This window comes from Tursiops truncatus, chromosome 10 (assembly GCF_011762595.2).
Source record: "Tursiops truncatus isolate mTurTru1 chromosome 10, mTurTru1.mat.Y, whole genome shotgun sequence".
NCBI lineage: Eukaryota > Metazoa > Chordata > Mammalia > Artiodactyla > Delphinidae > Tursiops > Tursiops truncatus.
The window spans coordinates 21680217-21694279 of NC_047043.1; the positions used below are offsets into that span (position 1 = coordinate 21680217).

Consider the following 14063-nt stretch of genomic DNA (forward strand, 5'->3'; position numbering starts at 1 on the left):
GCGTGCCTTAAGCCTCCTCCTTTCCTTTCCTCTCTTTGCGGCGCATTTATGATCCAGACGGAGTGACTGTACTGATGGGAACACTGCGGACACATTCTGGTTGCGCGATGTGCCTGCCTGGTAAATACATTCAGGTTGACGGGGGTCGGGATGGAGTGGGGGATGCTGTCCAGGGAGGCAGGTTGGCAGGGAGGGGAAGAGGACTCGGGGTCGGTGAACTGGAATTAGAGAAGTGATGCTCGGAGGGGAAGCGCGCCTAGGAAAGTCCCCGCCCGCTGCCCCGCGCGGGGTAGGGCGGAGGGACTCAACGACGCGGAGCTGGCGCTCGGACCCTCTTTTCAAGATGAGGCGAGTTACAAATCAAAACCCCACAGGCCTAGGCGTCCTGATGTGCAGACCTCGCTGCAGGCACGGGGCGCTCGGCCAAGCCAAACGGCTCGGACCTTCCCGAAGCCGGCGGAAGCGCAGGCGCAGGGCTGGGCCGGGTTCGCGGACGCACTTCCGTCGCCTGTAGGTCTGGGGCTCCGAGAGGCTGGGTAGGTCTGGGTGGCCGCCTTCCCCGGGCGCTGGTAAGACTGGCGGGAAGACGGCCCCCCGTCGGGGCCCGGGACCCCGAGGTCGGCTGGGCGCGGGTGGGAGGAGCCACCTCCTTGGTTAGTCGGCGCTGGAAGTGCCCTCGGAGACCCCGCAGCCGCCGGCGTTTCTAAGACTCGCACTCCTGGGTTACTGGCGCTAACACGAGTAGTTCTATTCTGACCACCCGTTTGTCCAACGTGGCCGCCTACTCCCGGAAGCCTTTTGTGGTCTGCCAGGTCCTTGTGGCTTGAAGGACACAGACAGCCGACACCTCCTGAGCCTTGGGCTAGTGGTTGGTCACAATGATGTGCCAGTGCGGTAAATGAGAACGGGGTTTGTAGTCTAGACGGTTAACTCACTATATTGTCTTACTCTTTCGAAGATCCAAACCAGTGGAAGACATGTATAAGCGGCTCCATGTCCTTTATCTTGAATGATTCCTAAAACAATCTTTCTCCAAGCCCAGTCTAGAATCCCCTAAATTAACCTTTAGGGCCGGGAAGGTGAAGGTGTTTTGGAAAGTTGCCCATTGAGTAACAGATGCCAGGCACAGAGAAGGCACTAGAGGGCCTCCTTGCATCGTCCTATATTCTGTCCCCGGAAACCTAGAAGTGTACCTGAGCTCGAGGCGTGATCCCTGGAGCCAGCACCTGGATGACCAATTCACAGTGGTAACTGCATCCCTCTAACTGAGGTCTTACTAAGTGCCAGGCACTGAATTTAATTGAGTCTCAAAATAACACTATGTAATAAGGTCTGCCGTTTAGTTAATCGCACTGTAACATTATTTTCCTGGTTTTGTAATTGTGCTGTGGTTATATAAGATGTTAACTAGGGGAAGCTGGGTGAAGGTTATAGGGATTGTTCTGTACCTTTTTTCAGGCAATTTTCTATAAGTTTAAAATTATTTCAAAATAAGACGTTTAAAAACCTCTACGATATTTTTAGAGAGGGGAAAACAGAAGTTTAGAGATGTTAAGCCACCACACATAAGAAAAGAGGATTCAAGCCCAGGTCTTTTGGAATTCACAGCCCGTGCCCTTAACCACTGCCTGCCATGCTAATTAGTTGGTAATCCACATTTCTGCAAACCCATAGGCCCTGCTTAAGTCTGTTGCTACATGGAAAACTGAAACCACCTACCCCCACACAGCCTACTACCTACACTAACATAATTTGACTGTTCAACTGTCTTCCCTAAATGTAACTCCACTATTCCACTTCTTTAGCAACATACCTTTACCATTCCAGGAAATTCTTGCCCTAGAAAGTAAAAGTTGCCGATAATTATATTTGTTTCAAGAACTTGCCCCTCAATCCATTTATGTGAACATCAAACTGTTCAACTTTCAATGGATAGGATCTAGACATTTTGTAACCGTCAACTCAAATTCTGCACCTTGCTGTGCCCATCAATCCTAAACTATTGTATCATGATCCTTGCCCAATCCTTATCCTGCTTTGAAAGATCTGCCTTAAGCCCCCAAAACCTCATAAATATCCTGACTTTGCCTTCTTCCCTGGGAGACACTACTAAGACTCTGTCAAGTAGTACTCTCTAAGAATAAACTTGGGCTGGCCTTATCAACTGATTGTTTTGGTGTTATTTGGAGGAAGCAAGCATCCAACAATATTCCCAGTATTGTCAAAAATGCAGTCTCCTGACAAACTTCCCTTCTCCTACTTGGAAAAAGGTTTGAATTGCCTTAAACTTATTTTTTTAAATTTTCTTTATTGAATTCTCTTTAATTTGGGATTGAGCCTCCTTTTTCTTCTAAAACAGAAAGATTAGACTTAGTGTGTGAGCTCAAATATTGAAGCAGCCTGCATATACATATCTTTTTAACTATGGTTTCTGTAACCTTAGGAGTGTGCCCTAAAGGATAACACGTATCAGCAATCCTCCTCTTGGCCCATTGGAGTGGCAATAGCTGCTGTTTTCCTTCCAGCCCAAAAGGGCTCTTCGAAGTAACTAATAAAAAAGGGCCTGCTCGGCTTCCCTGGTGGCGCAGTGGTTGAGGATCCGCCTGCCGATGCGGGAGACACGGGTTTGTGCCCCCGTCCGGGAGGATCCCACATGCCGCGGAGCAGCTGGGCCCGTGGGCCATGGCCGCTGAGCCTGCGCGTCCGGAGCCTGTGCTCCGCAACGGGAGAGGCCACAACAGTGAGAGGCCCGTGTACCGCAAGAAAAAAAAAAGAAAAGGCTTGCTGTGAGTCAGAGATCTGGCACAAAAGGGAGCAGCCAAAACAACCAGGAGTTATTCTGCCAGCTCTTCCAACATTTCTGCTACAAGGAGACTCCTGGGTCCCATGAGGCCTTGAGCCAGCTCTGGGTGTTCTGCTGTGAGTGGTTAAGGCCTGAGATGCACACCAAGGAGCAGATGTTGGACTTGCTGGTGCTGGAGCAGTTCCTGACCATCCTGCCTGAGGAGCTCCAGGACTGGGTACAGGAGCCTCAACCAGAGAGTGGGGAGGAGGCAGTAGCTATGCTGGAAGATCTGGAGAGGGAGCTGGATGAATCAGGCCAACAGGTAGGAAAGGGCCCTATGCTCAGCAGAGAGATAGTTGGGAGTGAGCTTCCAGGCTGGTCCTTTGTGGGGTCTCTGGGTATCATTTACTCTGTTGGCCCTTCAGATGCCTAAATGAGCTTGCTTGTCCTCAGGTTTCAACCCAGGCCTGTGCACAGGAAGTTCTTTCTGAGACATCAGTACCTCTGGACCCAGCTAAGAAAGCAACATATCTCCAGCCTCAACCCATGGAGATCCAGCTTAAGGGTGAATCTCAGGACGCTCTACAGCAACAGGATTGTGGTTAGTATTGACACTTAGGTCATATGGCTCGCCTGGAGACCTTAGAATCATTCATCATTCAGCAGATGTATATTGAGTACTTATTGTATGCCAGGCACTGTGAAAGGCACTAGGTGTAGTAAGCAAAGTGGACATGATCTTTGTTTTCATGGAGCTTATAATAATCTGATGACAGAGGCATTAAACAAACAACTAAACAAATAAATGTGCCATGATAGATTGTACATGGGGGGAGAGGGATGACAGAGAAGGTGTCTTTGAGGAAATAACATGGTAACTGAATCCTAAAAGTAGAGTAGGAATTAACCAAGTGAATAATAGAGGGGAAAGCATTCCATGCCAAAAGAGCATGTGCAAAAACAAGTGTGAAAGAAATTGGTGGGTTTGAAAGATGGCCAGTGTGACTGGAACGTGGAGAGACAGGCAGAGTAGCAGAGAGAAGATGGTCAGGAACCAGAAAATGGGGGCTTTGTGGGTCCTGTTAAGAAGTCAGTAAATCTTTACCTTTCACTGTGTGTAAGCCTAGCTCTGGGTTCTCTGAGGATCCCTGCCCTAAAGGGGTTGAGTATCCATAAAACGATAGCTGTTGATTTGAGACAGTGAATGATTATGTGCCAAATTGGAGATCAGGTTCTTAGGAGAAGAAATCTACTTCTTCAGGCCCTGGTGGTAGCAGAATGGCTGGGATTTGAACTGGGTCATAAAAAAAACGGGTAGCATTTCATTGGGCAGAGAACATCAGGAAGGCTGTTGCTCATACTTCCTCCTCTTCTAGCTCTCTCTGTCCTGCTACCCTGTTCTTCAGTTCTTCAGTGGAGATTTCTAGTTATTTAGCCCATTTTTTTCCTCCCAGTGCTTCTTTCCTTCCCTGTCCTATCAGGCCCATGACATATTTGGGTTTTGCTAATATGCTCAACATTCTCCCAGCCACCCTCACTGCACTGCCACACACATCACCACCCTGTTGGATTCATAAAACACCACCTGTGACCATACCTTCTCCACTTGCCTGCCAAACCGACTCAGAGCTATTCTTCGAGACTCACCTCAGCTGTCGCCTCCTTCAGGAAGCCTTTCTTGATACTTTCCTACATGTTTGAGTTATGTGATACCTCTTGTGCATACCTGTCACAGCAGTTAGCATATTGTATTTCCACTTCACTTGTCTGAAGCTCCTTCCATTGATTACAGTTGGTCATTCTTAGGAACCAGTTTCTTTTTTAAATGTGAAATGGACATTTTCTTTAATACTAAGATGTTAGTTAAGTTTTCTGACATGTTTTATCAATTTCTGAGGCACGATTCTTACATGTCAGCACCTTTCCTCTGGATTCACTCTTGTTGAAGTTCATCCTTTAATAATCATTTTATTGAGTCATTTGTTGAGACGTGGATGGATCTAGAGACTGTCATACAGAGTGAAGTAAGTCAGAAAGAGAAAAACAAATATTGTATATTAACGCATGTATGTGGAACTTAGAAAAATGGTACAGATGAACCGGTTTGCAGGGCAAAAATAGAGACGCAGATGTAGAGAACAAATGTATGGATACCAAAGGGGGAAAGCCGTGGTGGGGGTGTGTGTGTGTGATGAATTGGGAGATTGGGATTGACATGTATACACTGATGTGTATAAAATGGATGACTAATAAGAACCTGCTGTATAAAAAATAAAATAAAATAAAATTCAAAAATTAAAATAATAATAATTTTAGCAAGATTCTTTGGGTAGTAGACTTAGCCTTTGCATGTCGGAAAATACCCTTATTTTGCCCTCCTTCCTTTTTAATCATGGTTTAGCTAGTGTAAAATTCTAATTGACAATTTTTTTTCCTCAGCATTTTGAAGATACTACTTCACTGTCTTCTAGCTTCTATTTGCTATTAAAAGGTTACTATCAGTCTTACTGCCTTTTAAATTTTTTTAGGGATTCCATCTTTATCCATTAGTGGCTTTTAGATTTACTCTTAACCTTTATGATCTGAATTTTCATTAAAAAGTGTGTCCTGATAGGGTTTTATTTTTGTTTGTCTTGCTTCATCTGAAAATGCTCTTTTGCTCTAAGATCTCATGTTTTTCTTCAATTCTCGGAAAATTCTCAGCTACTAATTCTTTAAATTGTGCTGCTTTTAAAATTCCTTATATTATTTTCTTCTGGAACTCCCAGAATACACTGATTAGAACCTACTTATCAATCTATTCATTTAGCCACTTTTTCACATATTTTATGTCTTTGTCTCTCTGTGGTACATCCTAGTGGATTCCTCTTCTGTTATCTTTGAGTTTATTCTGTCTCTAGTTTATCCACTTCTAAAATTTCTATTTAGTTTTTATACCACATATCTTTGTTTCATTTTTGCTTATTTTATTTCATAATTCCATGCTTATTTGCCATGGATGGTATGTCATCATTTAGCTCTTTTAGGTATCTTTATTCTACTAATTTTTCAGGATTTTTGATGAAAATAACTTCATCTGGATTGAATTCATGTTCCAATTGACTTTGTGAACCATCTTTCTTAGTGTTCCATTCATTCTGAAATTTTCTTATCTAGGCTCACTTTGAGTTCTTTCTGATCTGTTTAACATCGTCTGCTTCCATGTTTAGCTATTCTGTTGTTACTGTTACCTGGCCCCCTGGAAGCAGGTTTTAGGGCTCCTGTTTCATGTCATACACAAATATCACCAGTGTAGTCACAGGCTTCCAGGTGGCTTGACATGGTTCTTGGTCAGAGTTGTATCTTTCTCTGTATGTGTCTGTGTGCTTGTGTATGTGTGTACCTGCGTGTCCCACCCAGCCTCTGGCATCAAGCAGTGAGCTGGTGCTACTCCTTTCAGGAAGTAATTTTAGGTCCCCATTTTCCTCTGGGACTAAGATTTCAGTCACTCTCTGGGGCCCAGCAGACCCACAGCTTCAACTGTAGCCACCGTGTGTATTTTTGTTTCCATTCTGGTCTGCAGAGATGTTTATCTTACTTTTTAGCACAGATGGGTTTTTAGATTTATTTTTATTTTTTACTCAGTGTATTTAGAGCTGAAGTGTGAACTCATGGCGCCATCCTGCCTAGAAGTATACCATTTTCCCCAACCTTTTTTAAATTTATTTATTTATTTATTTTAGGCTGTCTTGGGTCTTCGTTTCTGTGCGAGGGCTTTCTCCAGTTGCGGCGAGCGGGGGCCACTCTTCATCGCGGTACGCGGGCCTCTCACTGTCGCGGCCTCTCTTGTTGAGGAGCGCAGGCTCCAGACGCGCAGGCTTAGTAGTTGTGGCTCACGGGCCTAGTTGCTCCGCGGCATGTGGGATCTTCCCAGACCAGGGCTCGAACCCGTGTCCCCTGCATTAGCAGGCAGATTCTCAACCACTGCGCCACCAGGGAAGCCCCCAACCTTTTTTAGACAGTTAGAAATTGAGTTTCTGTGCTGTACTTTATTATATTAATCCATAAATTTTTTTCTCATGCTGATACGGATTTTAGTTCTATTATATGTGCAATGCTGCTTTGTAACCCATCTGCAGTAGCCATTTTTTATTTGCTAATGGCTCTAAAAGACTATGTTCTTGCATAAATGCATCTCTTTGTGTAATTTGCCTTTAACTTCTACACAGATATATCTAATGTAACTGTAACATAAATTAAAGTTTTAAAGCACCTAAATACTTTAAGATAACCTTATATAAACCACTAACAATGAGGGTTTTTTACCATAGTGGCAAGCTGGTTTGGTGAGGAAATTATTGCAGGTTCCTGTCCTAAAAGGAAACCCCGAGGAAAGGCTTCTCTCACTCTTGGCAACATTCTTTCTCAGCTCTGCCTTATCTCTGGGTTTCTGCCCTTCACAGAATGGGAGCTCCAGGACCCAGAAGTGGCTGTCACTTTTCTCAGGCAGACTGCCAGTGAGCTTCTTCCCTCATCCACACTCTCAGAAGTCTGGAATGTGCTGTTTGACCATGGCTCCTTCTCACCCCTCATCCCAGAGTCTCTTTAGGCAACGCATTTTGGCACAGTCAGCCCAGTGCTTCTGCTTAGAGTTAGGTCTGACTTGTACTACATCGTAGATCTTCAACTGGCTCCATAGTAGTCTTTCCCTTTTTTCTCCCATTTAATATCTTTTACAACACAAAGCAAACCACTTTTCCCTGCACTATTTCTACATGGTTATAAATTCTGCCCTTTACTCTGGGTCCTAAAAATGTGATTACTTCAGGGAGAACATGGCTTGAATGGGACAATCTCACTTTTTCTCAGAAACTGTTGATCATTGAGGAAGTGGCCACATCTCCCACCCTGGAAGAGTGGGGGGTGTCGGGACTCTGCTCAAAGGAACCTCTGTAGGAAAGAAAGGCAGAGGAATTATGGAATCATGCTTTCCTTGGATGAGGTCAGATGGGAGTCTAGGGTCTGCTAAAGAACCTTCTCTGTGCTAGTACTGGTTTCCTGGGAAATCTCGAATGACCCACAGAATGTAGCTTCAGGTTTGACAGATTTCCAGTGTTCTTTGCAAGAAGAGTAGTAATGTCTCTGGGAGCTAAAGCAATTTCTGTCTGTCCCCACATGAGAACATCCTCTTTTACCCCCTGTGTCTAGACTCTAATCTCTTTGTCCTGCCTGTTTACAAATGTGATACTTCTCTGTGGCTGATCCTAGAGGCCTTCAGAGCAACCTGCACAGAACTGTTTCATGACTCCCAACTTGGTACCTGCCACTGTCAGCTTCCTGTTTCATTTTGTTCCTCCCACAGTTTCTGTTCTTTCATCCCTCTCTACTCAACTTTTGGCCTTCCTGTTGAACCCATTCTTATCTTAGGTCTTCTTCTGTTGTTTATGATGCTTGTTCATTGGACCATTCTTAATCCTCCCTGATTTTTCTCCACTGTTTTCTTGAATCACCCCCTCCCAGTCCAGCCACTGCTAGTCCTCTCTTCTTTTGTCATCTCCCAATTTCCTCCTCAAACGTTGTAAAACCATTTTGTTGGTATATTGAAGCTGTGTACTTCTAGTATAAGTGTTTCATTTTATTTCCTGTATATTTCAGTGATATTTGAATACTGTATTTTTTATTTCGGATGATGTGATACGAATTGAGAAAGAAGAATTGGTTCAAAAGCAGGAGCTTACTGTAGATATGGAATCCCAAGAAAAGTTATCAGACCAAATCAATGGAGAGGCTCTTGAATGTGGAGAAACCCAAGAACATGAAGGATGGACAGAAAGGTATCAGAGAAACACTTCAAATGACAGAAGATATAAATGTGATGAATGTGGAAAAAGATTCTCTCAAAACTCAAGCCTCATTAGACATAAAAGAATCCACACTGGAGAGAGACCCTGTTCATGTAATGTATGTGGCAAAACTTTCATTCAGAGCTCACAACTTACTGACCATCAGAGAATACATAGCCAATTAAAATCGTATCAGTGTGATGAGTGTGGAAAAGCCTTTTATTACAGTTTACACCTTGTTCAGCATCAAAGGACCCACACTGGAGAAAAACCTTTCCAATGTGATGAGTGTGAAAGCTTTTCATTACAGCTCAGGCCTTATTCAACTCCAAAGGACCCACACAGGAGAGAAACCATTCCAGTGTAATGACTGCGGGAAAGCTTTCTCTCTGAGCTCACATCTGATACAACATCAGAGAGTCCATACTGGAGAGAAGCCATACCAGTGTAGTGAGTGTGGGAAAAGCTTCAGTCAGAGTTCAGGCCTCTTCCGTCACCAGAGAATCCACAGTGGGGAGAAACCAGATGAATGTGATGAGTGTGGAAAGACTTTCAGTCATAGTTCAGCTCTTGTTGGGCACGAGCGAATACACAGTGAAGAGAGGCCCTATGAGTGTTATGTGTGTGGGAAAGCTTTCAGCTATAGCTCACATCTTCTGGGACACCGAAGAATCCACACTGGAGAGAAGGCCTATGAATGCGATGTGTGTGGAAAAGCTTTCCGGCAGAGCTCACACTTCATTGTACATCAGCGAATCCACACTGGAGAGAAGCCCTGGCGATGTCAAGAGTGATGTAGAATTTTCCGTCTATGCTCATTCCTGTGGGACATCAGAAAAGCACAGCTAGATGTAGGGAACTCTGTGATCCTATTGCAATTTCAGCTGTCATTTGAAAATACTTATAGAGGCTGAAATAGGCAGACACCTGACAGCTTACCAAGCAAGACATTGTGATGTTCTGCCACTAAGCACATCATGTGATGTACTGGGACTTTGGAAGGGCTCATTCCATATTCTCAAACTTTTCTTCTCTGAAGCAAGTGGCTCAGGCTATCTAAATGGTCTGTTAGACAATAAACAAGATTTTAGAGATTACTACTGTTTCTTTTCCCTTTCCCTTTTTATTCTCCCGTTTTCTTTGGAGTTGGAATAATAATCTTGTCTAAAGTGTGAATTTAGAATTAACATCTGATCTGCATTTTTTCTAAAAACCATGAATTTTTGCTTAGCTTGATAAAATACATTAACCAATCAATTACCTACACTAAAACATTGTGCAATACAAAAGCCATTTTGTAATATTGGAATGAACTATGATTTGCACGGGTAGGATGTGTTAGTGGCAGTAGAGCAAGAAGATTTACCATGCAATTTCCCAGTGACCTTTCACATCTTAAACCAGAGAGGGCAAACAGGCCAATGGGCTGTAGTTGGCCTGCACATGCATTTTTCTCACAAAGTGTTTTTGTTTTTTTGGTGATATAAAATTATTGCAACTACTTAAGTTCACATAAAGTCTGACTTTCCAGATTCTCTTACAAAAATGCATGATGTGGCAACCCTGAGCACCACATTCCCATGTGGGAACAACTGACTGGAGCTGATTATCACTGTTGTCTAGTTGGACATGGTCCCCACTGCCACACAGATTCCTACTGTCTTATATCCCCCCCTTAATTCATTTTGTCTGTGTGAACCCTGCCCCTGCCCTAAGGGTTTCTCAGAGAGGCTTCAGGGCTCTAGGTCTCTCACCACTGAAACAGCTTCATTTTAATTTGTTTTAAATATTGGCGTCTAAATAAGATTTCTCTGAAGAAAGGGTTTTCTGCTAGCAACAGTTTGAAGATTTAGATTAAATAATAAATTCTAAAATGTAACTTTTGAGCACCTGAAGGTAGAGGAAAGCCACTTTAAAATTTTCTTTAGATAGAATGTATAGGTAATCTATTGAAAGTCAATTATAATAGCTTCTAACCAAATTCTTAGAGACCAGTTAATCAGGTGAGATGAAAAACATAAAAACACATGAAGACATTAAGTGAACATTAATGTTGACATTAAGTGAATGTTGACATTAATGTTGTGACAATAATGAACATTAATGTTGACATTAAGTGAACATTAATGTTGACATTAAGTCAACATTAAGTGAAAAATTGAAAAAATGCAAGGCCAAAAGCAGAGACCATTTGGGAAAGAGAACCGTTGAAATGTGAAACATTCAGTAATAGGAGCAGTTGTGGGAAAACAGTGGGATGAGGCCTTAATGGGAGAGTAGGCAGAAGTGAAAAGAAAAAGCAGCTAAGAAATGGAAAGATGGGGATAAACTCTACGAGAGGAAGAAAGCGAAGAGAAGTTAGGGAGAAAAGGGAAAGACCAGAGATGCCAGAAAAACAAACTTCAAAGAGGAAATGGAAGCAAAATTAGTGAAAACATAATAAATGAAAAAGCAACCTTTAAAGAAACATGAAGGGGAGGTTGAGGGTTTGTAGAGGCTAGAGCCCATGTTTTGATCGTTAACCTCCCAGTGACTTCAGAGTAATAATCAACCCTTTATTTCTATGCCATGTAGGCCAAATCCCTCATATGAAAGATCCTAACCCAAACCTGAGTTCACTACTCTATTTACCACTCAGGATCCTGGTCCTGCACGGGTCTCTGAGTGTTGAGACACAGGACGCCCCTCTTTACCACTCTAAGCCCCAAATTGTTGAACTCTGCTCAGCCTGAACTCTACCTTCTTAGCAAAACCAAACAAGCAGAAGGATTCTCCTGAGGAGCAATAATATATTCTTGGCCTCTCTCTGCGAGGCATGTGGCTTGCCTGTTCCACTAAAGAGGAAAAAGCATGATGTTGTGAGATAGTAATATCCATTATAAATTAAATAATGATATATGCAAAAGGAAAAGCCCTTTGCAAAGTATAACAGTAATAGCTACCGTCTGTTGAACCCGTGTCCCACACACTATACCAAGCACCTTATTATCAATATATATCTCATGTAAACTTTCCACCTCTTCTATAAGCACTATTTATTATATCTCAATGTCTATATATAATTTATTCTTATGAAAAGCTTGTAATAAAATGAAAAGTTTTTATTATATTAAAATGTTAAATAGCCTGTTAAAGTGCTTTTAGAATAAAATCACACAACTATGTAAAACAGATTAAAAATATCAAAAATTGGAAGGGAATGACAACAAAATATCAATAGTGACTGTATTTAGGTGATGAAAATGGAACTATTCTCTTCTTTTCTTTCTACTTGTCTTATATTCCAAATGGAAAATTTAGAATTTATCCTACACATGTAATAAATACTTTTAAAAAATTAAAATGCTACAGAATTTTCTGAGCCTTTCTGGAGATGATTCTTTGATAGTTTTTTCAATTATTTCCTTTAGGATTGATTTTTTTAGATTTTTCTACTTCTTGAATGAATTTCGGAACTAATGGTTTTTTCCCAGAAAACGATCAATTTCATTAAGATTTTTAAAAATTTTGGTAGCATACTTACCTCATCTGCTATTATTTGTCATTGATAACTTAATTTTCTTCTCTCACTTGGATTTACCATAGGTTTGTTGTTTTTATGGGCTCATTTACAAAGATTTCATTCTTGGATTTAGTTATTAACATGACTTTTTCTATTTTTAATTCATTTACTTTTATTTTTCTTTTCTAACCTTTTCCTTGGGAATTTCTCATTCTTTTTCTGATTTCTTCAGTTGAATTCTTAGTTCATTTATTTTCTCTCTGTTGAAATAATGAAAGCAAGTGAGTATATACATCTACCAAGTGCTGATATTTTTTTAAATTGTCCACTAGTGTTTTTTCTGGGTTTTTGTTTTGCTTTGCTTTGTTTCTTGGTAGTTTTGGAAGATATAACCAGAGGGGGAGAAGGGAGGACTCTCCTTGTCATACATAGACTGTCTGCTTATGCCTTAGTAAAGAGGTCAGAGAGGCTTTATCCAAGTAGAGGAAGGACATACCTAAGCCAAGGGCAGAGCCAGGATTTTAACAGGATCTGTGACAGTGGTTGGAAGCCTCATTTTGTCTGGTGTTCAACCACTCAAGTTACCACAGCTGGTGCTCCAAGGCGCTGGTGTGTTGATTCTCTGAAGTTGACGAGTGACTGAAGCCAGGGGTACCTGAAGAATACTCTGGGCTACACAGTATGTTCACGGCCTCTAGCAAGGTTTGTGTTTGAAAACCTGATAAGAGAATTTGATACAACAAGGCACTAAATAAGGAGGGAGAAACATGCTAATAGTACACCGTGCACTAAAGGGGGAACAGGAAATAGTTAAGCATTTTCTAGATGTTTTACTTGCTCAGTTGGCTATGAGGGACATATTATGCCAGTCAAGGGAAAGGGCTTTGGCTTTCCATCATGTAATTCTAGTGAAAGAAGAACAGGGGGTATCCTTTGTCTAAATGTTTCTCCCCAGAGAGGAGAGTTTTCTAAAGCTTACATGAAAGTCACTCATTTCTACGCTTTCTAAATGTTCCACCCATGTTTACTTGATCACTTATATTTGCCTGAAGCACAGGGAAGTTAGATCTGATTTTCATCTTAAAGGAGTTATACTCTTTTACAGGATGACTTGTCAGGCAAAGAATTTCAGAGAGAGAAAAGAGATATTGATGGCATTCTCCAAACAGGAAAATTGTTTGTAAGTTGTGAAGAATAAATAGGGTTTAAAAGCAATTATCTTTTTCTATTTATACCAGTATTAAGTTTTTGTAAAAATTAAACCTTAACAGAAATATATAATGTATAAAATGCAAGTTCTCTGTAAGTTTACCCCAAGTGATAATCACTGAGAACACATTTAAGATGATTATTTTACAAAAATGATCATATCATACTGTTTTGTAACTTACTTTTTTTACTCAGTATGTCTTTGGCATCTTATAGTTTTTAGTTTTAAAAATGATCAGGGTATAAGGGCTTCCCTGCTGGCACAGTGGTTAAGAATCTGCCTGCCAATGCAGAAGATGTGGGTTCGAGCCCTGGTCCAGGAAAATCCCACAGGCTGCGAGACAACTAAGCCCGTGTGCCACAACTACTGAGCCTGCGCTCTAGAGCCCATGAGCCACAACTACTGAAGTCCACATGCCTAGAGCCTGTGCTCCCAACAAGAGAATCCACCACAGTGAGAAGCCTGCACACCAAAACGAAGAGTAGCCCCGGCTCACCACAAGCAGAGAAAAGCCCACGTGCAGCAATGAAAACCCAACGCAGCCAAATAAATAAAAGAAAATTTTTTAAAAAGTGATTGGGTATATAGAAATTTAAATTCCCAAATGCTGGATATTCAAGTTTCCCCATTTAAATAAAAAATGTCTCTTTGTACACATTTTCAAACATTTGTATAAGTATTTTATATGGATAATTCAAAGAAGCTAAGTTGCTGGATCAAGGAGTACAGACATATTAATTTTAA

The 14063-nt window shown here is 41.7% G+C and overlaps 1 protein-coding gene and 1 long non-coding RNA gene across 2 annotated transcripts in view; one reads left to right on the forward strand and one right to left on the reverse strand.

The window, feature by feature from the left end:
* LOC101332501 (uncharacterized) lies at nt 1–11979 on the forward strand. Its single transcript, XM_033863606.2, is given in 5 exon segments — nt 1–120; nt 2444–3107; nt 3239–3386; nt 8471–8898; nt 8900–11979. Coding segments are annotated over 4 exon segments (1095 nt in total). The 5' UTR covers nt 1–120; nt 2444–3090; the 3' UTR covers nt 9402–11979.
* The window catches only part of LOC141279710 (uncharacterized), a 20992-nt gene continuing 16236 nt past the window's right edge, over nt 9308–14063 (reverse strand). Inside the window, exons 2-4 of the long non-coding RNA XR_012334381.1 lie at nt 12606–12827; nt 12300–12369; nt 9308–9428 (exon numbers count right to left, since the gene is read on the reverse strand). This is a non-coding gene — a long non-coding RNA (uncharacterized lncRNA). The remainder of the gene's footprint in view (nt 9429–12299; nt 12370–12605; nt 12828–14063) is intronic.